Source organism: Grus americana, chromosome 4 (assembly GCF_028858705.1).
Source record: "Grus americana isolate bGruAme1 chromosome 4, bGruAme1.mat, whole genome shotgun sequence".
Lineage (NCBI taxonomy): Eukaryota > Metazoa > Chordata > Aves > Gruiformes > Gruidae > Grus > Grus americana.
Window position 1 is genome coordinate 782,160 of NC_072855.1, and position 24,346 is coordinate 806,505.

Here is a 24,346-nt window from a genome sequence, read left to right on the forward strand (position 1 = left end):
CCCTCCCCCAGCTGGGGAAACTGAGGCAGGGGCAGGCGCAGCGGGACGCTCCCCACGCACCCACGGGTGCTGCCGGCACGGGATGGGCCAGTCCCGTGGGACCCCTGCGTGGGGGGGTTGGCGTGTGCCCAGCTCTCGGGGGGTGCTGTAGGGTTCACCCTGCGTGTAGCTCAGCCCCCCCACCGACCCCCCTTTTCCCACCCTGGGGGTAGCGTTGGCCCCCAGGCCTGGCCCCGGCGTCACGGTGAGGGGCTGGGGCTGCACCCGGGGGGGTCTCCAGCCCCTTCCCGGCCCTGCCCCCGCCGTGGGCCCGAACCCCATTTGGGGTCTGGGGGGGGGTGTGTGTGCGTTTTATGGTCTGCCGTGCCCCGTCCCCCCTTGCTGCGGGGGAACAGAGCCCCCTTACCTGCCCCGCTTGGGGTGCTTGGACCCCGGCACCCCCCTCCCGCGGGGTCCCCCCGTGCTGCGGGGGGGTGGGAGGTGCTGCCAGCCCCCCCCAAGGCCGTGCGGGGGGGGTCGTCTCCCTCCCTGCCCCGCCTGCGGGGCCGCATCCAGCCCGGGGCCGCAGCCGGCGCGGCCGCAGCCGTTCCCCTTTAAGAGAGGCGGGAACCGGGCGGGGGCGGCGGGTACCGGGGGGGGGGGGGGGGGGGGCGCAGCGGGGCGGCGGGAGGCGGCCGGGCCGGGGCGATGCTCCGTGTCTTCATCCTCCACGCGGAAAACGTCCGCACGCCGGACACGGACATCAGCGATGCATACTGCTCCGCCAGCTTCGGAGGTGCGGGGGCTTTGCGGCGGGGGGGCGGTTTGCACCGTGGGGGGGGGGGGGGTGCAGTGGGGGGAGGTTGCACCGGGCTCTGCCCCGGCGGCGGCTGAAAGCGGGGGGTGTGGGGGGTGGGGGTGGGGTGTGTCACATCGCCAGCCCCCCCCATCCATCACCTGGGCCCCCCTCTATCTGATGTGCCCCCCCCCCCCGACGATGTGCATTGTCCACGCAGCTCCCCCCCTCCGTGGGTCCCGTTGCCGCGCCCACCCTCGCCCCCCCCAGCCGGGAGCGGGTGCTTGGGGACCCTCCTGCCCCCCCCCCCCCCCAGGCTCCCTCCTTGCCGGGGGGGCCCGGGGGGGACATAGCTGAGCGGTGACAGCACCCGCGCCCGCCCGGGCTATTTCTGGCCTCTGCGCCGCTCGGGGGGGGCCGGGACGCCGCATCCCTTCCCCGTGACCCCCGTGGGCGGGGGGGGGGGGCAAGGCCGCCCCACGCCACGTCCCACAGGTGCACGGGACCGGTTGGGTGTTGGGGACCGGTCGGACACCCCCTGCCCCCCCGCCCCGCTGCCTGCACCCCGACACCCCCAGCCACGTCCATTGGCCCGGAGAGCTTTCCTGCTGCCGGGGATTTATTTTTGCCCCCCCCGGCATCACAGCAGGCCGCGTTCGGCTGCACCCCACGCTTGAGCCGTTGCTCTGCCGTGTCTGGGGCTGGGCAGGGTGGGGGGGCCGTGCTGGGCCCCCCCAGGTCTCCTGTCCCTGGGTGGTGACATGGGTGACGCAGCCATGGGGAAGCATCCTGCGACCTCCAGGACCCATCTGGTGCCAGCCTGGCTCCCGAATCCCCCCCCCCCCCGCCAAGGGGTGACGGGAGAAATGAGGCAGCGTGTGACATGTCGCAGCTTGTTTGCATCACTCCGGGCATCCTTGGGATGAAAAAGCATCTTTTTGGGGCTTGCAGAGCAGGGTGAGAGGAGCAGGAGAAGAGGGGCCGTGCGTCAGCACGCTTGCAGCCTTGCCTCCCGCAGTCCTGCCTGGCTCTGCAGCGGGGGGCACTTTCCTCGTGGCACGGGGGGCCCTGTCCCACTGTCACGGTGTCCCCGTGCGTGGTCACGGTCGTGGGGAGCCCCTCACCTGCTGGGCCTGAGCAGCAGCTTCCTCCTGCCCGTACACCCCGTCCTCGCCAGCCGGCAGCAGGCAGGGGCTGTGACAAGGGGACGGGGAAGGGGGTGGCAGCGGGGCCCAGGGGGGCCGGGAGCGGGTGCTGGCTGCGCCTCGCCCTGCAGATGGGTTTGGGGTGAGAGCCCAGCTGGGGCTCCAATGCTGCAGGGTGCTCGGGGGCCCCCCCCCCCCCCAGCAGCAGGACCTCTCCGTGGCCCCCATGCAGACGCGTCCCCAGTGCTGTGGCATCCCTGGGTCTGGGATCTCCCCAGCTTGCACCGTCCCTGAGGTGCTGATGCTCCGTGTTCCTGTGCTGTGTCACCCCTGAGGTCCTGGTGCTCCAGCGTCACTGGGGTCCTGTGCGTGTGGCACCTCCCATGTCCTGCTGCTCCAGCATCCCCGGTGGTGTTTCATCTGCTCGGGCACCCCTGGGTTCAGGCGCTTGGTCACCCCAAACTTGCAGCACACCCAGGTCCCTGTGCTTTTGCACCCTTGGGGCTTGCAGCATCCCTGAGTCCTGGTGATTTACCATCCCCAGGGCTTGCAGCATCGCTGGGGCCCAGTGCTCGGGCACCCGCAGGGCTTGCAGCACCCCAAGTCCCAGCATCCCTGGTCCTGGTGATTTACTATCCCCAGGGCGTCCCTAGGGCCCAGTGATTTATTTACCATCCCCGGGACTTGCAGCATCCCGGGATCCTGGTGCTGGGGCAGGGACTTGCAGCATCCCCGGATCCCAGTGATTTATTGACTGTCCCTGGGGTTTGCAGCATCCCCAGATCCCGGTGATTTATTTCCCATCCCTGGGGTTCACAGCATCCCCGGATCCCCGTGCTGGGACATCCTTGAGGTTTGCAGCATCCCCGGGTCGTGATAATTTAATTTACCATCTCTGGGGCTTGTAGCACCCCCGGATCCTGGTGCTGGGGCATCCTCGGGGTTTGCAGCACCCCCAGATCCCAGTGATTTATTTATCATCCTTGGGGTTCACAACCTCCCCGGATCCTGATGCTGAGGCATCCTCGGGGCTTGCAGCATCCCTGAATTCCTGTGATTTATTTACCATCCCCGGAGCTCGCAGCATCCCTGGATCCTGGTGCTGGGGCATCCTCAGAGCTCGGAGCACCCCAGGGTCCCGGTGATTTATTTACCATCCCCGGAGCTCGCAGCACCCCCGGGTCCTGGGTGGTTGGCACCCCCACGGTTCCCAGGATCCCGGGTCTTGCAACCTCCTGAGCGGCCGCGCCGAGGCGCATCGTGTCGCCTCCCGGGCACCTCCTCCGTCCGCCGGGGAGGGCCGAGACGGGGTGTGGGTGTGGGTGTGAGTGTGTGTGGGGGGGGTGGCCGGATCCTGCCCCGGTCCGAGCCCGATTTGGCTTCTTCACCGTGCTCCGCTCCATCGCCAAGCCATGCTGCGTTGCTTGCTCCAACGAGCCAGCCACCTCCCCAACTTGGAGAAAGGGGACAAACAAAGCGACCCGGTGGCCAGCTTGACTTTCCGAGGTGAGGGGACCCCAAATCTGGGCTGGGGTGGGCAGGATTTATTGCTTTGCCAGATTCTTGTCTGCTTTTGCAGCCCCTCTCAGCAAAGCCCGGCTTCTGCGGGGCGCCCGGCCAGGACGTACGTCCTGGCCGGGCGCCCCGCAGAAGCCGGGCTTTGCTAAGCTCCGTCCTTGTCCTAAATCCTTGCAAAATTCACCCCCCGCACCCCGCTACTGCGAGCACTGTAGTCCCCTCCATCCCCACCCTCTGATGCATCCCCGTGCCGTGCTCACACGCGTGACGCCGCTGTCTCTGAGGGTCCCTGAGGGTGGGCTGTAAATCTTACCCCTCTTCCTCCGTGATTTTGTGGGTGCGCGGGGTCGTGGGGGGGACAGTGAGAAATGCCGTTGCCTCGGTGGCAGCGGGGATTTTTCCCTGGAGGGGGGGATTTGGGGATGGTCATTTAGTGCTGTCACCCAGTGTCACGGCATATAAAAGTGATGGGGTGTCGGGGTGAGCCCCGGCAAAGAGCAGGACCCAGCTTTGCTGCAGCGTGCTGCACCCTTGGGTGCTCTCAGTCGCTCTCGTGCTTGGCTCTTATTAAGGTTTTTTTAATTACTAATATGAGATTGATAAGAATAACCCCTTATCTAGGGGGTTATTCCGTTGCTGTGGGTACCGGAGGATGGAGGTCCCGGGAGGGGAGCGCTGCCTTTGCACCTCGAAAGCGTTCGCTGGAGGATGTAGCTTTTTTTTTTTGGCAGCAGTTTCCTGTCGGTGGAAAATGTCCATTTTTAGAAAAAAAAAAAAATAAGGAAAGGGATGAGTGGCTTCTGACCCAGCCTTTCCTGTGCTGTGTGGGGTGGGTGGGGGGAGCGGTGCTGCTGCCGGCCCCCGCCATGTGTCTGTCCCCCGGTGGGTGCCGGGTGCTCGCCCAGGGTGGGCTCCTTCCATCCGCCGCCGAGGCGCAAAGCAGCTCTCGCCGGCCAAATCACGACCCCGGGAGCGCGGGGGGGGGAATTCCGGGGCTCTGCGTCCCGGGAAGACGAGGCGTAACCCGGAGACGTGCCGTAAATCCGGGGTGTCTGCGTCTCCCCGGCTGGGTGACGTTGTCCAGACGTGCGGTGCCAGCGCGATGGTGGCTCTGCCTCCCCCGCCTCGGCTCCAGCCGGTTCAGCTCGGGGTCAGAGACTCTTTACGAGGTGAAACAGGAGGAAAATATTAACGCAGCGATGCTAAAACTATTTAAAAAAAAAAAAAAAAAGAAAAGAGAATATTTTGAGTGAGCAGCCAGCCCCATGTGCCATATCCCCAGCTTGGGGTACCTATATGTATCTATATATCTATCTCTCTATAATCTCTCTATAATCTCTCTATAATCTCTCTATAATCTCTCTATAATCTCTCTATATCTCTATCTCTCTCTCTCTATCTCTCTCTCGTGGCCCTGCGGGGTGCCTGCCGGGTGTCCCCTGGGCTTTGAGTCACCGCTATTGTTCAGCTCTTCCTTTTCCTCTTCCCTCCGGTGACGCGGCCCCTCGGGGCCCGGCGGGCGTTTGGCCGCTGTTCGATGTGACCGAGGGTCGTGGGTTTGGGGGGCGGTTGGGGGGGGGTGTCCCCAGGCAGGGCTGGAGCCCCCCGGCACGGCGGCCCCTCCGGCCGTTGGCTTTGGGCTGCCTTTAACCGCCGCTGCCCGACCCCGCTCCCTGGGACGGCTGGAGTCCTGTCCCTGGGGAGCAGGTGACAGCATCCCCTTCCGCATCTTTTGGGGGTGTCAACCCCCCCCCCTGCTGTCACAGGGGTCTGGGTCCTGTCCGGGACCGTACCGATGTTCGGATGGAGGGAGGAGGATGTCTGGGCTCCCCACAGCACCTTCCAGCCCACCCCCCCGCAGCCTTTGGGAGCCCCCTCTCTGCCCTGCTCATGGGGAAACTGAGGCACGACACACCGAGGAGGCTCGCCCGGGGTTTTCCAGCCGGGCTCTGGCAGGGCTGGGGCTCGAAGCGTGGCCCCGGCGCCCGTCCGTGCACACTGTGGCGCAGCGTGCGTGCAAGGAGCGGGGCCCGATCCTGCTCCTGGGAGCTGCGGGTGTCGCTGGAGGCCCTGAACCCCACCTGCGCGTGGGACGCAGAGCTTAATTTTGGGGTCTTGCCCCGCGGTTTGGTGGGGAAGCTGGTCTGACCCGTGCGCGTTGCTCCCTGCAGGGGTGAAGAAGAAGACTAAAGTCATCAAGAACAACGTGAACCCCGTATGGAACGAGGTGAGCGCGTCCCCGTCCCCACGGGGAGCAGCCTGGGCACGGAGGGTGCCGTGGGACCCGGGCGCGAGCCCAGCGTGGGCTTGTGGGGCCCCGGGGGTGTCCCAGGGCTGCCGCCCGATAGAGGGTTTGGGGACGGTCCCCGTCACGGGCATTCCCAGCACGGGGCAGAGGAGTGAGCTGGCTCCGCTTGGCTCCAGCCTCTTCCCCTTTCATCGAGATCTTATCAGGGCTGAGCACGCACGTTAAAAGGAGCTGTTTAAAAATATTGCAGCTCGAGGGGAAAACAAGTGTGGTTTACTCATCAACCTGGCCCAGGGGAGGATGTTTTTTTCCAGCATCTTCTTCCGTCTAGCACTGATCCGTGCTTTCATGTGTCAAAATTAAAAGAAAAAAAAGAAAAAGAAAAAAAAGAAAAAGAAAAAAATAAAAAGAAAAAAATAAAAAGAAAAAAAAATAAAAATAAAAAAAAAGAAAAAAAAGAAAAAGAAAAAAAAGAAAAAAAGAAAAAGAAAAAAAGAAAAAAGAAAAAAGAAAAAGAAAAAAAGAAAAAGAAAAAAAGAAAAAGAAAAAAGAAAGAAAAAAGAAAGAAAAAAGAAAAAGAAAAAAAGAGAAAGAAAAAAGAAAAAGAAAAAAGAAAAAGAAAAAAAGAAAAAGAGAAAAAAGAAAAAGAAAAAAAGAAAAAGAAAAAAAGAAAAAGAAAAAAAGAAAAAGAGAAAAAAGAAAAAGAAAAAAAGAAAAAGAAAAAAGAAAAAGAAAAAGAAAAAGAGAAAAAAGAAAGAGAAAAAAGAAAAAGAGAAAAAAGAAAAAGAAAAAAAAGAAAAAGAGAAAAAAGAAAAAGAAAAAAAAGAAAAAGAAAAAAAAGAAAAAGAAAAAAAAAGAAAAAGAAAGAGGTGTTTTGGTGAGCAAACTAGCTGTTTTGGTGCAGAAACGCTGTGTGCCAGCTCCCGTGGTTTTCTCCTTCACGTTGAATCCGTGACGAGGGGACGTCGTCCCAGGGCACGCTGCTTCTGTGGGTCCCGTGTTTCGGTTCTCCGCCTCCAAGAGCCCCCGGCGGTGCCGGAGCCGACCGACACCGGTGTGAGCATCGCGGCCCCCCGCTGATCCCGGCTCCTCTCTCCTCCCCCCCAGGGCTTTGAGTGGGACCTGAAGGGAGCTCCCCTGGAGCCGGGCGCCGAGCTCACCGTCGTCGTGAAAGACCACGAGACCGTGGGGAGAAACAGGTAGGAGAAGCGGCGGGTGCCGGGTGTGAGCCCCCCGCGCCCGTCACCGGCACAGCCCGTGCACGCCCAGGGCTTTGCACGACGGGGCCGGGCTGGGTGGCGAGAGGTTCTGGGCGCTCGCAGGGCTCCGGGCGTTGCTCCCCGGCGCTGGCTGCCCTTCGCAGCGGGGGCGGCTGGTGGGAGGCGAGAGCCGCATTTCTGGGCTGCTTCGCTCAACAGCCGGGGAGAAAAAACCAGCCTTGGAGGGCAGGGAGCACACAGGGACCCTTGTGCCGGCCACCACCCCCGGGCAGCCGCACCAGCACGGCCGCCCGCCCCGGGAACGACATGGCGCCACGAGGCCCCGGTGATGGGCACTTGGCCGGGGAGCTGGGAGATGACGGCCAAGCTCCTTTCCCGAACGCGCTTCGCCGGCCGGGCTGGGAAGGGCGGCGTTTGCAAAACAAATGGCCTGAGGTGGCTTCCTTTCTCACGGCAGCGCCCGCACCCCCCGTTCCCAGTACCCCCCATTCCCAGTACCCCCCATTCCCAGTACCCCCCGCTCCCGGTGCCCCCCGTTCCTGGTGCCCCCTGCTCCGGGACAGCGGGGGTTTCCCCAGGGGGTCAGGGTCTCCCTCCTTGCAGTGGCTGCGTCAGGAAGGAAGGCGAGAGCAGACGGCGATGCCGCCTCCAGCCCCGGGACACCCAGCCCGGCCACTTCCCCCCTGCCCAGCAGCCCCCATTTGCGTGCGGGGCTCCTCCAGCCGGGATCGCTGCTCGCACAGGGGAAAAAATACAGGAAGTCATTTATTTTTGGGCAGCGGAGGGTGGGAACCCGCTGCCCTGCTCCGGCTGGGATGGGAAGGACGGCCCCAGCGCGAAGGATCCCGTTTCCAGGGCTGGAGACGATGCTGGACTTGCTCTTGGGCCAGAGGCCAAGGGAGGTGGAAACTGGGTCCGGTTCAGCTCGGTGGCGTCGTGCGTCTCTATAAATAGCGAGGGGAAGGTGGGAGAGGGGTGCTGGCCCCCGGCGCGGGGACATTTCGTCTGCCTGCATGGGGAGCAGCCGCTCTGCCACGACCCACAGGGACCGTGACGCTCTTGTGAGTGCTCCCCTCTTCATCACGAAGATGATGGTGGGTTTTTGCTCTTCCCTTGGGAGAAAATACCAGCCTGCCCGTCCACACGGGTGCCGCAAAGGGCAAACGGGGCAATTAACGGTGACAAGCAATTACCGCCCTGTCTCAGCTGCTCTTGCTGTCTGAAGTTTCAAAATCATGTCATGGTTTGGGTGGGCAGGGACCCCACAGCCCACCCAGTGCCACCCCTGCCATGGGCAGGGACACCCTCCACTAGCCCAGGTTGCCCAAAGCCCCATCCAACCTGGCCTTGAACACTGCCAGGGAGCCAGGGGCAGCCACAGCTTCTCTGGGCACCCTGTGCCAGGGCCTCAGCACCCTCACAGGGAAGGATTTCTGCCTCACATCCCATCTCCATCTCCCCTCCTGCAGCTTCAGGCCATTCCCCTTGGCCTGTCACTCCCTGCCCTTGGCACCAGCCCCTCTCCAGCTTTCCTGGAGCCCCTGCAGGGACTGGAAGGGGCTCTAAGGTCTCCCCGCAGCCTTCTCTTCTCCAGGCTGAACCACCCCAACTCAGCCTGAGGTCTCCATAGCAGAGGTGCTCCAGCCCTGGGATCATCTCCGTGGCCTCCTCTGGACTCGCTCCAACAGCTCCATGTCCTTCTTGTGCTGGGGACCCCCGAGCTGGACGCAGCACTGCAGGGGGGTCTCCCCAGAGCGGAGCAGAGGGGCAGAATCCCCTCCCTCGACCTGCTGGTCACGCTGCTGGACACGCAGCCCAGGACACGGGTGGCTTTCTGGGCTGCCAGCGCACATTGCTGGGTCCTGTTGAGCTTTTCATCCCCCAACACCCCAAGTCCTTCTCCTCAGGGCTGCTCTCCATCCATTCCCTGTCCAGCCTGGAGTTGTGCTTGGGATTGCCCCGACCCACGTGCAGGACCTTGGCCTTGTTGAACTCCTCCAGCCTGTCCAGGTCCCTCTGGATGGCATCCCTTCCCTCTGGCATATCAACTGCACCACTCAGCTCGGTGTCATCTGCAGACTTGCTGAGGGTGCACTCAGTCCCACTGTGTACGTCTGTGATGAAGATATTCAATATATTGGTCCCAGTACAGACCCTTGAGGAACACCACTCATTTCTGGTTTCCACTTGGGCATTGAGCTGTTGACTGTAACTCTTTGGACACCATCACCCAGCCGATTCCTTATCCATCTAACAGTCCATCCATCAAACCCAGATCTCTAAATTAGAGTTAGGAATGTTGTTGAAGACCATACCAAAGGCCTTACAGAAGGCCAGGTAGATGACATCTGTAGCTCTTCCTTTGTCCACTGATGCAGTCACTCCATCGTAGAAGGCCACCAGATTAGTCAGGCACAATTTGCCCATGCTGAAGGCACGTTGGCTGTCTCTAATCACCTCCCTGCCTTCCATATGTCTTGTCATGTCTTGTCATGTCTTGTCATGTCTTCCAGGAGGATCTGCCCCATGGTCTCATCATGCTGTTGGGGCAGGACAAAGCAGTTTGAGGGCTTTGCTGGCTCTGGGTGGGGAGGAGCTGGGCAGCACCACCGGACCTGCTTCCCGGCCAGCCCTGGTCCGAAGGGGAACCGGCGCTGCTGGCTGGGGCGGGAGGTGGGATGGCGCAGGGAGATGCTGAAATCAGTAGGGGAAAATCGGTTTTATGGTGGTTTGAAATCCACCTGGAGCCTGGTGGCACACAGCCACCGGCCTCGGCTGCCAGCTCTGACCTCACCCCCCTCCAGTGAAACCCCCAACCCCTTGTGTCTCCGTTTTCTCTGTCAGCAAAGAAAAATCCATCAGCGCTTCGGTTTGTGGCTCCCGGTTCCTCAGCGGGAACTTTTAGGTGCTTTTCCTTGATAAAAAGGGGACAAAGTCCCCAGAGGTGCTCATCCTGGTTGTCTCACCTGGGCTGGGTCTGAGTCACCCGACGCCTGTTCCCGTCCTCCCCGATGGGGATGCTGGCGGCTGTTCCCCCCCCCGCTGCCCTCCAGGTCGGTCGCTGGTGCCCGGGTTTGCACCGGCCGTGGGCCCCTGGCCCCTTCCCCTGCCGACACCCTCCTTGCTCTTCGCCCCCAGGTTTTTGGGAGAAGCCCGAGTGCCCCTGCGAGATGTCCTGTCCTCCCCCAGCCTGGCGGCCTCCTACAACCTCCCCTTGCTGGACACCAAGAAGCAGAGCACTGGGGTGAGTCCCTGCGCGGGGACCAGTACGAGCACTGCCCCTGCCAGCTCCGCTCCCAGTTGGTCACCAGTTGTCCCATCCTGGGCTCGTTGGCTTTGCGATTTACCTTTCAAGGAGCAAAATCAGTGGCTCGGGGAGGGGGGCAGCAGGAACCCGCTCAGCCCGTGCTCCTGTGCCGTGCTGGGGGACTCCCCTCCCCGCATCCCGCGTGTCCCCCTCTCCTCCTCACCTGGGGAGACCTTTGCTGGGGACACCCCGGTGCTTTGCTGGGATGCCCCGGTGCTTTGCTGGGGACACCCCGGTGCTTTGCTGGGACACCCCGGTGCTTTGCTGGGGACACCCTGGTGCTTTGCTGGGGACACCCCGGTGCTTTGCTGGGGACACCCCGGTGCTTTGCTGGGACACCCCGGTGCTTTGCTGGGACACCCCAGCAGCAGATGGGTCAAACCCCTTTGCAAGGCAGGTGCTGCGGGGGCTGTAGCCCTGCGGCGGGCTCTGCGGGGAGCACTGGGAGCGTCCCTCGCAGCCAGTTCGATCTTGCCTCTCCCTTTCCGCAGCTCCTCTCTGCCCAGCTCCCCCCGGCTCTGCCTCAGCACCTCCCTCCCTCCCGCTCCCTTCCCGGCGGATGCAGCGTCCGGCCTCGGCTCAGCCCGGCCTGGGGCTGCCGTCTAGTGGGATGGGGGCTGGGTGGTCACCCCGCTGGGACCCCACGTGTCCCTGGTGCCCCCGTGGGTCCCGGGACACCTCTCCCTGTCGTCCCTCTGCTCTGCCCCTTTTTCCTGGCATTTGCTGCGTTGCTGCCGCGTTTTCGGCTGCATCCCCCACGCCAGGGCAGGACACCGTGGGTGGCATCTGGCACCGAGGCTCAGGCCCCGGGGAGCATTCCTGGACTCCTGTATAATGAATATTTCCTTTTTTTTCCAGGCTTTCCTCATCCTGCAAGTGTCCTACATCCCCCCGCCGGGAGCCGTCCCCCTCTTTCCCCCTCCAGCCCCCCCTGAGCCGGCACCCGCTGCTGCTGAGCCCGACACAGTCACTGGTAACCAGAAACCTTCACGTGCAGCACCGGGAGGGACGCGTCCCCCCGTGGCATCACGTTCTCCCCAGCCAGACCCCTCACCCTACAGTCCCACCACGCCTGGTCCCACCTTGCCCGCATCCTCCATCTCCTTTCTCGCCCCACGCAGAGACGGCCGGAGAGGAGGACACGGAGGATCAGGCGGCGACGGGGGATGAGACGGAGCCCTCCTCCTCCTCGGGGCCGCCGGGGTCCGAGCCCCCCTCGCTGCCCCGCAAGCCCCCCGTGCACCACGTCCAGGGGGTGAAGCGGAGGAGGAGCTCGCCCAAAAAGCCTCTATCCAACAAGCCACAGGACTTCCAGGTGCGATGAGGCGGGTGGGGATGAGCCGCTCTCCTGAACCCACCTCCCCACCCTGTCCCATTGGGGGGGTTCATCACCTGAGAGGTGCCCCCCGAGGTGCCCATCCCAGGGTAGGAGCAACCCCAGTGACCCACTGCCCTGTCCTCCCTCCCGTCCCAGATCAGGGTGAGGGTCATCGAGGGTCGGCAGCTCCCCGGGGTCAACATCAGGCCCGTGGTGAAGGTGACGGCCGCCGGGCAGACCAAGAGGACCAGGATACGCAAAGGCAACAGCCCCTTCTTTGACGAGGTGAGGGGGTCTCTGCCCCGCGTGTGCCCGGGGGTGTCAGGGAAGGCTCGGGTTGGGGTCTGAGGGATGGAAGCCCCGGAGCAGCCCAGAGGCAGGGATGTGGCGACGGGGACTTCAACGGGAGAGAAGCTGCGACGGCAGCAGGGAGCCCTTTGGCAGGTCCAGCATCCCCTGCCTTCGTGCAGGGCTCATCTCGGTCACCTTCCCGAGGTGGCTCACGTGTCCCAGAGGTGCCGGTGCCATCCTGGTGGCGTGTCCCAGGCAGGGCTGCGCGCGGGCAGGGGTGCGCAACGCGGCCAGGCGCGCAGGATGGGTGTGCTCAGGCGGCTGCAGGTGCTCGTCCCCAGCCGCGTCCCCGCGGTGATGCCCCAAGCCTGCTTTTTGGGCTGTCCCCAAAGCCTGCTCCAACTGCCCCCGGGCTTTGGCTGGAGACCCCCAGGAGAGCGGGTCTGGGGGTGCTTTTTGTCAACCAGCCCAGCAAAAGCAAAGCGGAGGATGTTGCTCGTCGGGGTGCACCAACGCCCCTTCGGGAGGCCGTTGCTATTAACGGGTTGAGGTCCCTCCAAACGGGGAGGGGGGGAGGCTCCACCCTGCGGAGTCAGGGGCATGGGAGAGGCTGGGGGGGAGGCTGGGGCAGACCTCCGCCTCGCACCCTCACCCCTCTTTCCTACAGACCTTCTTCTTCAACGTCTTCGAGTCGCCGGCGGAGTTGTTCGACGTGCCCATCTTCATCACGGTGAGCTGCAGCACACGTCAGCCCTGCCCCCGGGGGCGCTGGGGCGATGCTCAGGGCTGCCGTCCCGTCCCCCTCCCCACCGTGCCCAGGAAAACGTCCCCATTTCCCAGGAGGGCACATGGGGGTCCTCCACCCTGGGGGGTTTGGGCTGGATTTACCATTTTTCCTTATTTTCATTCCACAGGTTGTAGACTCCCGGTCTTTCCGGACGGACTCGGTGATCGGGGAGTTTCGGGTAAGGACACCCTCTCTCCTGTCCCCCGCTGTTTTCCGCCACGCTGACCCACGGGGTGAACGCTGACATTTCTTTTTCCTTTTATTGCACAGATGGACGTCGAGACCGTTTACTCCGAGCCAAGTGAGCCCAGCGGGTGGCCGGGGTCCGGGCCAGGGTCACCTCCTGCGGCTGGCGGGGAGGTGGCTTTGGGAACCCCTTTTTTTGGGCCAAACGTCGGGGAGACACATGCAGACATTACAGCTCCCCCCCATATGAACCCAGACGTGTCCCAGTGTCCATCGTCACCGCCCGTTGCTCTTCCCTCGCCCAAGACGTGCGTCCTTGGAGGATTTCAAATCCTTGTGCCGCCAGCTCGCTGGCAGAAAGCCCCACCAGTGCAGCCCAGCTCACTCTCTTTTGTCTTGAGTCTGGCTCATTATCTTATCTTTTATCTTTTATCTTTTATCTCAAAGAAGAGAAAATAATGCTCATAAAAAATTTCCTACCCCAATCACTGCAGCAAAAAGCTCACTGATTTTAGCTATAAAGAGTTAAGAACTACGAGGCAAATCCCTTAATTACATGCTTTAATTTTTGGTCAGCCCTGAACTGGTCAGGCAGTTGGACTAGATGATCGTTGTAGGTCCCTTCCCCCTGAAATAGTCTTCCCTTTTCCTTTTCCTTTTCCTTTCTCCTTTTCCTTTCTCCTTTTCCTTTCTCCTTTTCCTTTCTCCTTTCTCCTTTCTCCTTTCTCCTTTCTCCTTTCTCCTTTCTCCTTTCTCCTTTCTCCTTTTCCTTTTCCTTTTCCCCTTTTCCCCTTTTCCCCTTTTCCCCTTTTCCCCTTTTCCCCTTTTCCCCTTTTTCCCTTTTTCCCTTTTCTCCTTTTTCCCTTTTCTCCTTTTCCTTTTCCTTTTCCTTTTCCTTTTCCTTTTCCTTTTCTTCCTTTCTCTCCTTTCTCCTTTCCTTTCTCCTTTCCTCTCCCCTCTCCCCTCTCCCCTCTCCTTTCCCCTCTCCTCCCGTTCCCTTTCCTTCCCTTTTTCTTCCCCTTCTCTACATTCTCTGTTCTCTCCTACAGAAAACGTAACATTTATTATGAGCCCGCCGCGCAGCAGCGTGCTCGCAGCCGTCTCCCTGCGTGCCTGAGGCCCAGCACGTGGCTCTCGGTCTCTTGTCTCCCCTAGAACACGCTTTCCTCAGGAAGTGGCTGTTGCTCTCGGACCCGGAGGACTTCTCGGCGGGGGCCAAGGGCTACCTGAAGGTCAGCCTATTCGTGCTGGGGCCTGGAGATGAAGCTCCTGTGAGTATCGCCCCGGCCGCGATGGGGGGGACCTTCCGACGTGGCACTCCACCACCCTGGGCCATCAAACCCCACGCCTGTTCCCGGGGAAGCTGCGGCTTTGATCTTCCTCCATTTTGGGGGCAAGGTGCTGGATTTTGGGGTTTTGCTGCTTATTTCAGGACTTTTGGGAAGCTCGGTCGTGTTTTCCTCTTGTCCTGTTGTCCTGCAGCTGGAGAAGAAGGAAGTCTCCGAAGACAAGGAAGACATTGAGGGCAACCTGCTGCGCCCCACCGGGGTCACCCTGAGAGGGGCCCACTTCTGCCTGAAGATCTTCAAAGCCGAAGACTTGCCCCAAAGTAAGTGTTTCCTCGCGGGGCTGAGGGCGCCGGATCCGGCCCTTGGCACTGCAGCGGGTTGCAACGTGCCGGCGAGGGGCGAGGGTGCGGATAAGGAAACTTTATCCATGGCCTTGGTCCAAAGACCTTGCAGATATCGGTCAGTCGTAACGTACTGGGAGATAAGTCTGTTACTGGTGGTGCAAACTGGTTTTACCGTCCTGCTCCTCCCCACCTGGCTCAGTGGAGACGCGCAGCCCGGCTGGTGGGACAGCCTGCCCGGAGAGCCGCCCGGCCGCCGCGTGCTTCCATGGGCTTTCAGCGTCTCCTTCTCCTCCCAGTGGACGACGCCGTCATGGACAACGTCAGGCAGATCTTCGGTTTCGAGAGCAACAAGAAGAACCTGGTTGATCCCTTCGTGGAAGTCAGCTTTGCGGGCAAGACGGTGAGCGGGGCAGCCCCCCCCCCAGTCCCTCGGCTGGGCCGGCAGCCGTGCACGGGGAAAATCGGGTCCCAGCATGGGGAAAATTTGGTCCTTTGCTTTGCTGGAGCGTTTGCAAAGGTCCCGTCAGTCCTTGTCACGCCCGGTCGTGTTTCCCCCGGCATCGCGGTGTCCTGCAGCCCGGCTGATGTGCTGAGCGGAGCCACCCGGCTGCTCCGCAGTAATTTCTTCGCTGGGCTCTTCGTGGTGCTGTTGCGCTACAAACGGGGATGGAGAGGCTGAACCCCCGGGGAAGGGGATGGTGCAGCAGCTGAGGGTTGTGCTGCTCTTGGCGCTGCCTGAAGTGAGTGGCTGGTGTCCCCACGCCACCGAACGTCCCCCCCCCGTGACCAGCCAAGGTGGGGAGGTGGCTCCGGTGGCTTTGCAGAGCCCCATCCCGCTCCCTTCGCTGCCGGGTCCCCTCCGGCGCCTTCGCCGAGCAATACGCCCACGAGCCGCCGCTCGTCTTTCGATCTGCAGCAGCGCTAATGGGCTGAAAGTTCCCTCTGCCCGTAAATCTTCCCCTGGGGACGGTGCCCCGAGGGTTGGGCCATTGCTCTGAGCAGCCACAGCGGGAAGGGGGTGAGTTTCTGGTGGTCCTGGGGTGGGGGACGAGATCCCTGAGCAGCCCATAGCATCCTCTGCCTCCCACGCAGAGAGGGTTACCCACGCCGTGCAGAGCCCCGCCGGGCCACCCGCTGTATGTTGTCTGTATTTTGGGGAACCTGGGACTTTCCAGCCCCCTGGACGTGGCGTGCGGCAGCCCTGCTTTGCTGCAAGCACTGACTTCTTGTCCCCATCTCGCACCTCCAGCTCTACTCGAGGATCCTGGAGAAGAACGCCAACCCGCAGTGGAACCAGCGCCTGACGCTGCCGGCGATGGTGAGTGTGGGTGCCCACCACGGCCCCCCACCCGCCCGACCCTCCCGCTGCTCACCGCTCCTCTCCCTGCCTCTTTCCCCAGTTCCCTTCCATGTGTGAGAAGCTGAGGATCCGGGTGACCGACTGGTGAGCGGGGAGGGGGCTCACCGGGGCAGCTGCCTGAGCTGGAGGAGTGGGACGGACAGGGGGAGACCCCACGGGCAACCCCCCCCACCCCGGGTCCACGTCGCGATGGCATCACGGGTTGTGTTGCAGGGACCGTCTGACGCACAACGATATCATCGGCACAGCCTACCTCTGCATGTCCAAGATCTCGGCCCCCGGCGGGGAGCTGGAGGGTAAGGGGGGGCAGCAGGACGGGATTTGGGGTGCATGGCCGCGGAGGAGCACTGCATGCTCGTGGCTGGAGGTTGGCGTTGGCTTGGAGGATGTCACAGGCGTGATGGTCCCTGCCGAGTCGCCGGTGCTGGAGGTGCCGGGGGTTGCTCCGTCCTCTGGTCTGTCTTCTGGCTGGACCTGGCCCCTCCTGGTTCGTGGTTTCAGAGGTCTTCAGGTCCTCCCAGGGGTGTTGGGATGGCGGCAGGGCCGTGGTGTGCCCCAGGTTTGGTCGCCTCTTCTCGTTGCTGCGCGGAGGCGGCTGCGGTCCCCTGCGTGGTTGGTGATGGGCAGCGGTGTCACCGGCACTGGAAGATGCCACGTCCCACCAGTGGTGCCCCTGCTGGTGGCTCCTCCTTGGGGGGCGTTTAGGGGCTGTCATGGGGTGGGATGGGGATTCGGGTCCCGCTTGCGCTGAGGGTGCTGTTTCAAGTCCCAGGCGCTTTCCGAAGTGAAGGACCACCGCGGAGGCGCTCGCAGGGATCGGTTGGGGGACACTGGCTGTGTCACCTGTGCTGAGCGGGAGGGCAGGGACCTGGGACACGCGTACGGGGCTGCCGAGAGCAGAGACCGCCCTAACCCGCACGAGCATCTCCTGCTGCTGACGAGCTCTGGTGGCATCTGCAACCCCGTCGGGGCTCTCCTCGCCCTGCTCCCGTTGCTTTGTGCAGCTCTGAGACTCTGGGGTGCCCTGCAACCCCCCCGCCTCACCACGAGCATCCCCACGAGCGCTGCCCGGCCGTGCACGCTGGTGTGGAGTTGGGGTGCAGCGCTGGGCTCCACCGCAGTGCCTGTGTGTGCAGCCCCCCTCGTCCCCAGCTGAAGTGCGGCTCCTGGGCCGGCCTGGAGAGAGAGAGAGAGGGGCTGGGGGGGGAAGAGGAGGCTGCGAGGGGTCTGCCTGGCACCGGCACACCCCACCCCACCGCTGAGACCTGCTGCGTCCCGAGGGGGTGCTGGGGACCGCGGCTCCATCCAGCTTTTGCGACACGCGGAGCATCCTTCAGGGATGCTCAAATCCTGGTGTTTCACACCAATCCTGCAGCCTCTGGAAGGGCGATAGGGCGATGTAACAACCCCCCCCTTTCTCTCTCTGTCTCTCTAGTGGCTGCTGGCACCAAAAGCCCATGAGAGCATCCATCCTCATTTCCCCTAACCCTCCGTCCTTCCTCCTCCCTCCTTTTCCAGCCCTTCCTAACCTCTCTCCATTTCTTTGTGCCTCAGATGAGTTTCCTGCTCTCACCAAGCCTCTGAAAGCCGCAGACCGTACGTCCCCTTAGCCTCTCGGTTTGCGATCGCCGCTTGGTAATCCTTTTGCCGGCTCAGCCGCCGTCAGGGCGGGACCCGGGGCAGCGTCGGCTGCGTCGTGCCCGGACACCCGGGTGGGAGAAGGGGACGGCTCCAACGTGGCCTCCCCTGCCCTGCGGGAGCGGGGAAAGGGCTCCACTGCCCTTCCCCTCGGTGGTTTTGGGGTGTCCCTGTCAGGCAGCGATGTCTGCGTGGTCGAGCGTGTGCTGTGTGCCGAGCCAGCTGTGCGCAGGGAGCTCAGAGCGGGACCCTGCAAACGATTTCTGCCCCTTCGCTGCTCCCTCTGCTCGAGTTTTCATAAAAATGAGCCTTTCTCTTCCGGGCGCTCTCTTGCTGCCTTAAGGGGAGCACGGGGCCAGCTCCTTGGCTGGTGTCAATCCCCTACGCTGGTTCACACCAGCAAAGCGATGCTCTCCTTCTCTGGAGACCCATCCTGGGACCGGGAAGCTCTGTGCCCCCCTGCACAGCCTCACACCCGCCTTGTCTTTCTCCTACACGAAGGTAAGCGGTCATAGGACTCAAAGGGGTTGAAAACCCGCAATATTTTGGTGGCCTCCAGCCGCGCGCATGTGGTCCCCGTGGTCCCGCAGCGAAGCCCCGCGGGACGCGTCCCCGAGGTGCCTTCGGGACTCTCTAATGGCTCTTTTCCCCCGCGGTCCCCAGCGGACGACGGGCTCGGGTTCCTGCCGACCTTCGGTCCCTGCTATATCAACCTCTACGGCAGCCCCCGGGAGTTCACCGGCTTCCCCGACCCTTACGAGACGCTCAATTTAGGAAAGGTGATGTCGGCTTCTTTCCAGCACAACCTCAAATAAACCACGACCCCTCCTTGCCAAAAGAAAGCTGCTATTAACCCAAACTGGCTTTGTTATCAGGAGCCTGCGCTGCGTTTTCTCTCTCCCTGGCTATTCCCGCTGGCTAAACACCTCCTGATCTTGCTCTGCTGCCCAACTGCTCCCTGCCTGGAAGCGCTTGCAGAAATACTTTGCCTGATCTCGCTCCTCTGCGGTGACGCCCGCTGAAAGCAAAGGCAGAGCTCACCTGCGGGGAGGGGGCACCGGGGTCCTGACGCCTGTCCCTGGTCTACCCCAAGGGCGAGGGAGTCGCGTATCGCGGCAGGATGCTGGTGGAGCTGGAGACCAAGCTGGTGGAGCACGTGGAGCAGAAGGTGGAGGACATTTCTGCGGATGACATCCTACGGGTGGAGGTAACGGGGTGTCTGTGGGGTATCCGAGCCCGTGGGCTCTGGGGTTGGCCCTCCGGCAACACGGCATGTGCGGCACTAGGGAAGGGGGGCGGGTGTTGGTCCTGGTTGGGTGATGCCTTGTGGGCAGTGGAGTGGTTGGTGAGCTCCTGGAGGGTGTCTCCAGCTGCGTTTCCATCCCAAGGTGTCCAGCTTGCTCTGTCTGAGCTGCTGCATGGTAGTGAGAAGATCATGGTGAACATGGAGGGGTGGAACATTTGCCTCAACTCAGGTGCTATTGCAGATGTGCTGCTTTTGCTCGTTTCTTTCGGTCTAAACTGCATTTTTTATGGAAAGTTCTAGCCTTCTCCTTCGTCTGGTTTTTCTAAGTCTCTCACCCCAAATTCCCTTGCTGCAGCGTATGCTTTTCTTCCCTGCAATAAACTTTTCCATCTTGGGGGCCTCGCCGAGCTGGTGTGTGCCGGGGTAGCAGAGGGTCTGTGTGTAGGAGAGCGGTGTTGGCGTCTCCTCTGTGGACACGGTCCCATGCCTGTTGCAGAAGTACCTGCGCCGTCGGAAGTACTCCCTCTTTGCTGCCTTCTACTCGGCCACCATGCTCCAAGACGTGGACGATGCCATCCAGTTTGAGGTCAGCATCGGCAACTACGGCAACAAATTTGACAACACCTGCCTGCCCTTGGCCTCCACCACGCAGTACAGCCGGGCCGTCTTTGATGGTGAGCAACACGAGGGTGACCGAGCGCTGGGACGGGCTGCCCAGGGAGCGGGTGCAGTCTCCATCCTTGGAGATACTCAAAACCCAACTGGACATGGTCCTGGACAACCTGCTCAAGGTGACCCTGCTTGAGCAGGGATAGGACCAGATGACCTCCAGAGCTCCTTGCCCACCTCAACCATGGTGTGAGAGAGGAATATGTGACTGGGGAGGATTGAGGAAGCCTGGACTACTTGTAGCTCTGTGCTGACTCAGAGTGGGTTTTGGGCAGCACTGGGTGCTAACAGTGCCCGTTGTTCTTCAGGGAAGAGCTGGTGCTTTGGGGTGGCCTTTCCCCGGCTCCTGTGGGGCTCTTGCTCTGGTGTGAGGTGTCCTCACCCCACAGGGGTTGTTCTGCTGGTTTCTGCCCTCACTGCTCTGCAGGAGCTGCTGCAGCCATGGAGGTTGATGCACGTCCCTTTGGACCTTGGCGTGCTTTGCTCTGTTGCACATGGGTTTGGGGAACATAATGCCCATCCTCCTGCCCCAAAAGAGCCCCAGAGATGGGCTTCTGCCCAAGGCCAAACGCTGCACGGCTCCCCTTAGCTCTGCTCCTGAGGAGTGGGGTCCCCCATCATCCCGATATCGGGAGCTCAGCAGCGTGCTGTGCCCTCCAGGTTGTCAGTATTACTACCTGCCCTGGGGCAACGTGAAGCCCGTGGTGGTGTTGTCATCCTACTGGGAAGATATCAGCTATCGGACTGATGCCCAAAACCTTCTCCACCATGCAGCAGACAGGCTGGTGAGTGCCACGGTGGCAAGGAGCATTGTCCACCTCCTTTCTGCATCCTGCCTGGGGGGACAGGGAGGGGACAGAGGCCATCTTCAGGCTGGGCCAGGTCTGGGGTTTGATGACTCTTGTGCAGAGCCCTGGTGGGACCCAGGCTGGAGTTTCTGATCATGGGGAGCACTCGTTGGGAGGGTCTTGGATGTGGGGTGGAGCGGGGTGCCAGGGGGGTCCCCACTGTGCAGCTCCTCTTCCCCACCGTGCAGGAAGCAAACCTGGAGAAGGTCCACCTTGCTCTCAAGGCCAACCGCTCACCGAGTGAGCTGGATGCCCTGGGTGCCCAGCTGATGGATGACATCATCGCTGACTGCAGGTATTTTCTGCCAGTTTTGACTGTGAGCCTTTTCATGCCGTTTATTGCAAGAGCACTTATTTATCTTGGAAGGGACAACTTTTTTTTTTCCTTTTTTTTTTTTTTCTCTCTGAAAAACGCCGGTCATTTGCTAATGTTTGCTTCAAAGGTTGCTGAGCCAAGGCATGGAGTTGAAAAGGTGACATTTAAGGCAAGTCATAAATTTCCAGCCTTGGTGCAAGGGCTGCAGCGTGGCTCACCTGAATGAGCGGCATTGTGTTGGGGCAGGAGCCGGAGCCAGCCCAGCCCAGCCAGAAGGACGGTGGGGCTTGTGGGGTCAGGAGCCACCGGTGGGGCTTCCCAGTTGAGTCTTGCGTGCGTTGGGTAGGAGTCACCCATGCAGAGCACCCAAAGGGGTTGGTCGGCTGTGTGTGGGTGTTGTGCGTCCGACGGCTGGTCCGGGGGGACGGGGATGTTTCGGGGCTGGATGGCACAGCCATCCCGCTGTCCCCTGTGGGCAGCACCACCACTATCTGCTGCCACTTTGCCTTTCCGAGCGCTTGGACATTTGTTCAGGGGAGGCTGGCAGGGTGCCACGGGCTTTCCCTCCATGTAGCCTGGGTTGTTTGTTTTGTTTTTTGGGCTGGATTGCGCTTTGTGGGGACGAGGACCCTCTCCGGGGAGCATCGCTGCGGTATGACCGTGGTGTTTTATCCCAAGGACAGCTCAGCCCTCAGGAAGGTGTTTCAGGGACTGACCTCACCAGGGTCTTTGGGCCGTGGATCCCCTTCAGGTATGCCCGTGAAGGTGATCTCCGAGTCCCGTCCCGTGCCCGACCACACGACTCTCCGGCAGCAGCTCCACGCCACCAATTTGGGGAAGGGCAACTGTGGGATCGCTGATGTGGTTTTAGCCCTGGCAAACCCTTGCTTGGAGGCACCGCGGGCACGGGGGGGGTGCAGCCCCTCTGGACCCTCCTGTGACACCCGTGTGGGACCAGACACCTCCTTCCCTCGAGCAAGGAGATCTTGAATGAGCTGACCCTGCTCCGCAGACCTCCTGGAGGACACGCTTAAAAACCCGCGCACATGTACTTACAACCTCCCTATTTCTTTGCTTTTGAGCCTCATAAAGGAGACGTGTGTCGCCCCCCGCGCCCGCTGGCTCTGCTGGGAAGGTCAGAGCCGACCGACGGGCTCTCGATACCCCCCTGGGTACGTGGGACGGGACCGGGGGGGATGTGCCACGGCTTTGGGTTTTCCAGAGATGCTGTGCTCTCCAAAACAAATTCAATTAATTGGGAGGGGAAAAATGTGGCCGTGGGACGTGCCAAGGCCGTGGTTCCCGCTGGCTCCCAGCCCCGCTCTGTGCTCGGCTCCCACGGGATGCAGCTCCTCCGCCTCTGCCAGGGCTTGGCGCAGGGACCGGGGCTGGCTGGCGAGGGTGGTACCCGCGGTGGGGGCAGCTGGAACAGCCCCGATGGCTTTTCGAGGGGTTTCGCACCCCTCCACGTGCTCTGCCCTTGGGGGGACGAGCTGAGCCGTGCCACCGGACCTGTCCGTGATGCTGCCAAAGCCTGGTCTCTGTGCTCAGCCAGGGCAGAGCTCCTTTGCATCCGGATTTCGGAGGGATGGGACAACCCCCCGCCACTCTCCAGTGCTTCCCCATCCTCTTCTGGACCTCTCCGGTGAAAGGGTCCCAGCAGGAGCGGGGGTCTCCCCATCTCCCGTCCCCAGTAGGAACACAGCGACGTGCTGCCGGCACCGCCTTGTCCACGTCTGTTTTCCAGACCTTGGCACGACGAGATGGCAGGCGGCTGCTCTCTGGGGGAGAGCAGAATTGGAAGCAGCACACAAAGGGACAAAGTTAGGGAAAGACGAGTCGTGGCAACGCCAGACCTTGAATCGCAGGTGGATGCAGGTGGCTCCTGCAGCTCCTTGGAGCTGACGGGTGGCAGCACCGACCCGAAGGGTGGGTTTTGTCCCTCTGCTCCTGGCCTGTCTCCCGTGGTGTGAGGATTGCTCCGTGCTGGAGCTTGGAAGAGAGCTGCTGTGAATCGACCCCTCCGCCGTTCCCTGCCGGAGCTGGGGGACAAAATGTGCAGGGGTGGCCGGAGAGGCCCTGCTGCAGAAGAGGGTCCATGTTTTTGACCGTCCTTTTGGTCTTCCTCGTACTTTGTCCAATCCTGTCGCATCTTTCCCCAGCTGGAAGCACAACGTTCACGCGAGGATGCACCAAGCGTTCATGTGCTGGCACAGTGATAGTCTCAGTTCAGCCCTTTGGCTTTTTCCTGATAATTTGTGCCTGGAGTGGTAACAGCCAGCGCAGGACCCATCGCTACGCATGAACTCAACGCTCCCACCTTCTGCCGCCTGCCCTATGACCACCTCTTTGCCCAGGAGATGACCACCCTCTTGCTCCAGGGTGGCAGAGCTCTTGGGGAGGGACCCCACCACGGGCTGCCGGGGAGCCCAGCTGGCTGTCCCAGCACCCCAGCAAGGTCTTCAGGGGATGGTGACACCCCTGCATGACCCAGCATCCCTCTGCCGGTGACCCCCTCGGGTCTGGCTTGTCCAACTCCCTGTTCTTCTCGTCTTGGTTGTGGTTGCTGCTAGTTTGTTGGATGCAAGAGTCAGACTTGCTGATCTTGGGTTGCCCCAGATCCTCCCGGGTCTCTCTGAGGTTGCCATCACGTTGCTCCTTCCCATCCTCTCACCTGAGACAATGTTAAGCGTGAAGCTGCAGATCCCACCCAACCGTCCAACCCTTTCCTACCTGAATTGCAAATGATTTGCTGCTTGACTGGTTTCCTCCCAGTCCTCTCCTCCCGCGGCAGGACGGACCCTGATGAGGGGCTCTGCCCTGGTGTCCTCCCCGTTCCCAGCTTTTTTTTCTATGAAAAATGCTGCTTCCAGCTCTGGCTCACCAGCACATGTTCCTCGTGTCGTTTATCCACCTGAACAGGGATAGTTCTTTAGGTTTTAGGCTTCTAATTGGAGTGCCTCCATCTTCTTGCATTTTTTTAACTACTACCTGGTATTTTTACATTTCTTTTGGTGGAGTCCGTGGTCTCTTCCATTTGGAAAATGTGCTCCACCTGGAGCACAAGTCTGGTGAGGAGCGGCTGAGGGACCTGGGGTTGTTGAGCCTGGAGAAGAGGAGGCTGAGGGGAGACCTGATGGCTCTCTACAACTCCCTGAAAGGAGGGTGTAGTGAGGTGGGGTTGGTCCCTTCTCCCAAGTAACAAGTGATAGGACAAGAGGAAACAGCCTCAAGTTGTGTCACGGGAGGTTTAGGTTGGATATCAGGGAAAATTTCTTCACCGACAGAGTGGTCAGGCATTGGAACAGGCTGCCCAGAGAGGTGGTGGAGTCCCCATCCCTGGAGGTGTTCAAAAAGTGTGTAGACGTGGCACTTCGGGACATGGTTTAGTAGACATGGTGGTGTTGGGTTGACAGTTGGACTTGATGATCTTAGAGGTCTTTTCCAACCTTAAGATTCTATGATTCTACAGTTCTATGATTTTCCCACTTGAGCACAATTTAACTTCATTTATCCGTTGCGGTTGTTACGGGTGTCTGACGCGCGGCACGTATCGCCAGGAACAAGGTGTCTTCAAACCATTTCCATGCTGCCGATGGGATTTAACCCTTTCTGCTGCTCCTTTTCACAGCTCTTTTAACACATTTCCTCCTTTTTGCGTAGTTTTATAGTTTATCTTTCTGAAATTAAATTCAACTGCAGTGAGTATATTTAGGTGGGGTTTTTTTCCTCCTTTTTTTTTCCCCTGTTCCTGCGAGGATATTGAAGTTCGTCCTAGTTTTGGCCACGCAGTGGTGTTTGCTAGGTTAGGTGAGCAGTGTCCTTCCCGCGCAGCAGTGAC

At 61.1% G+C, this 24,346-nt stretch overlaps 1 protein-coding gene across 9 annotated transcripts in view; it reads left to right on the forward strand.

Moving 5' to 3' along the window:
* Nucleotides 1-662: 662 nt before the first annotated feature.
* DYSF (dysferlin) overlaps nt 663-24,346 on the forward strand; it is a 107,430-nt gene continuing 83,746 nt past the window's right edge. For 2 of the 9 annotated variants that reach the window (XR_008576832.1, XM_054823719.1), the window contains exons 1-22: nt 2,742-3,426; nt 5,610-5,665; nt 6,794-6,885; nt 10,045-10,150; nt 11,072-11,186; nt 11,335-11,528; nt 11,688-11,816; nt 12,490-12,552; nt 12,737-12,787; nt 12,880-12,910; nt 13,951-14,066; nt 14,278-14,404; nt 14,725-14,828; nt 15,678-15,746; nt 15,829-15,872; nt 16,002-16,084; nt 17,343-17,384; nt 18,090-18,205; nt 18,520-18,633; nt 19,169-19,346; nt 20,002-20,126; nt 20,378-20,484. Coding sequence is in view for 8 of the 9 variants with exons in the window: in XM_054823719.1 (XP_054679694.1) it covers nt 3,333-3,426; nt 5,610-5,665; nt 6,794-6,885; nt 10,045-10,150; nt 11,072-11,186; nt 11,335-11,528; nt 11,688-11,816; nt 12,490-12,552; nt 12,737-12,787; nt 12,880-12,910; nt 13,951-14,066; nt 14,278-14,404; nt 14,725-14,828; nt 15,678-15,746; nt 15,829-15,872; nt 16,002-16,084; nt 17,343-17,384; nt 18,090-18,205; nt 18,520-18,633; nt 19,169-19,346; nt 20,002-20,126; nt 20,378-20,484 (2,156 nt within the window). In the remaining variant the exon portion in view is untranslated. Of the gene's footprint in view, nt 776-2,741; nt 3,427-5,609; nt 5,666-6,793; nt 6,886-10,044; nt 10,151-11,071; nt 11,187-11,334; nt 11,529-11,687; nt 11,817-12,489; nt 12,553-12,736; nt 12,788-12,879; nt 12,911-13,950; nt 14,067-14,277; nt 14,405-14,724; nt 14,829-15,677; nt 15,747-15,828; nt 15,873-16,001; nt 16,085-17,342; nt 17,385-18,089; nt 18,206-18,519; nt 18,634-19,168; nt 19,347-20,001; nt 20,127-20,377; nt 20,485-24,346 lie in introns of those variants that run through there. The other 7 variants (XM_054823724.1, XM_054823727.1, XM_054823723.1 and 4 more) reach the window with 5 other exon arrangements.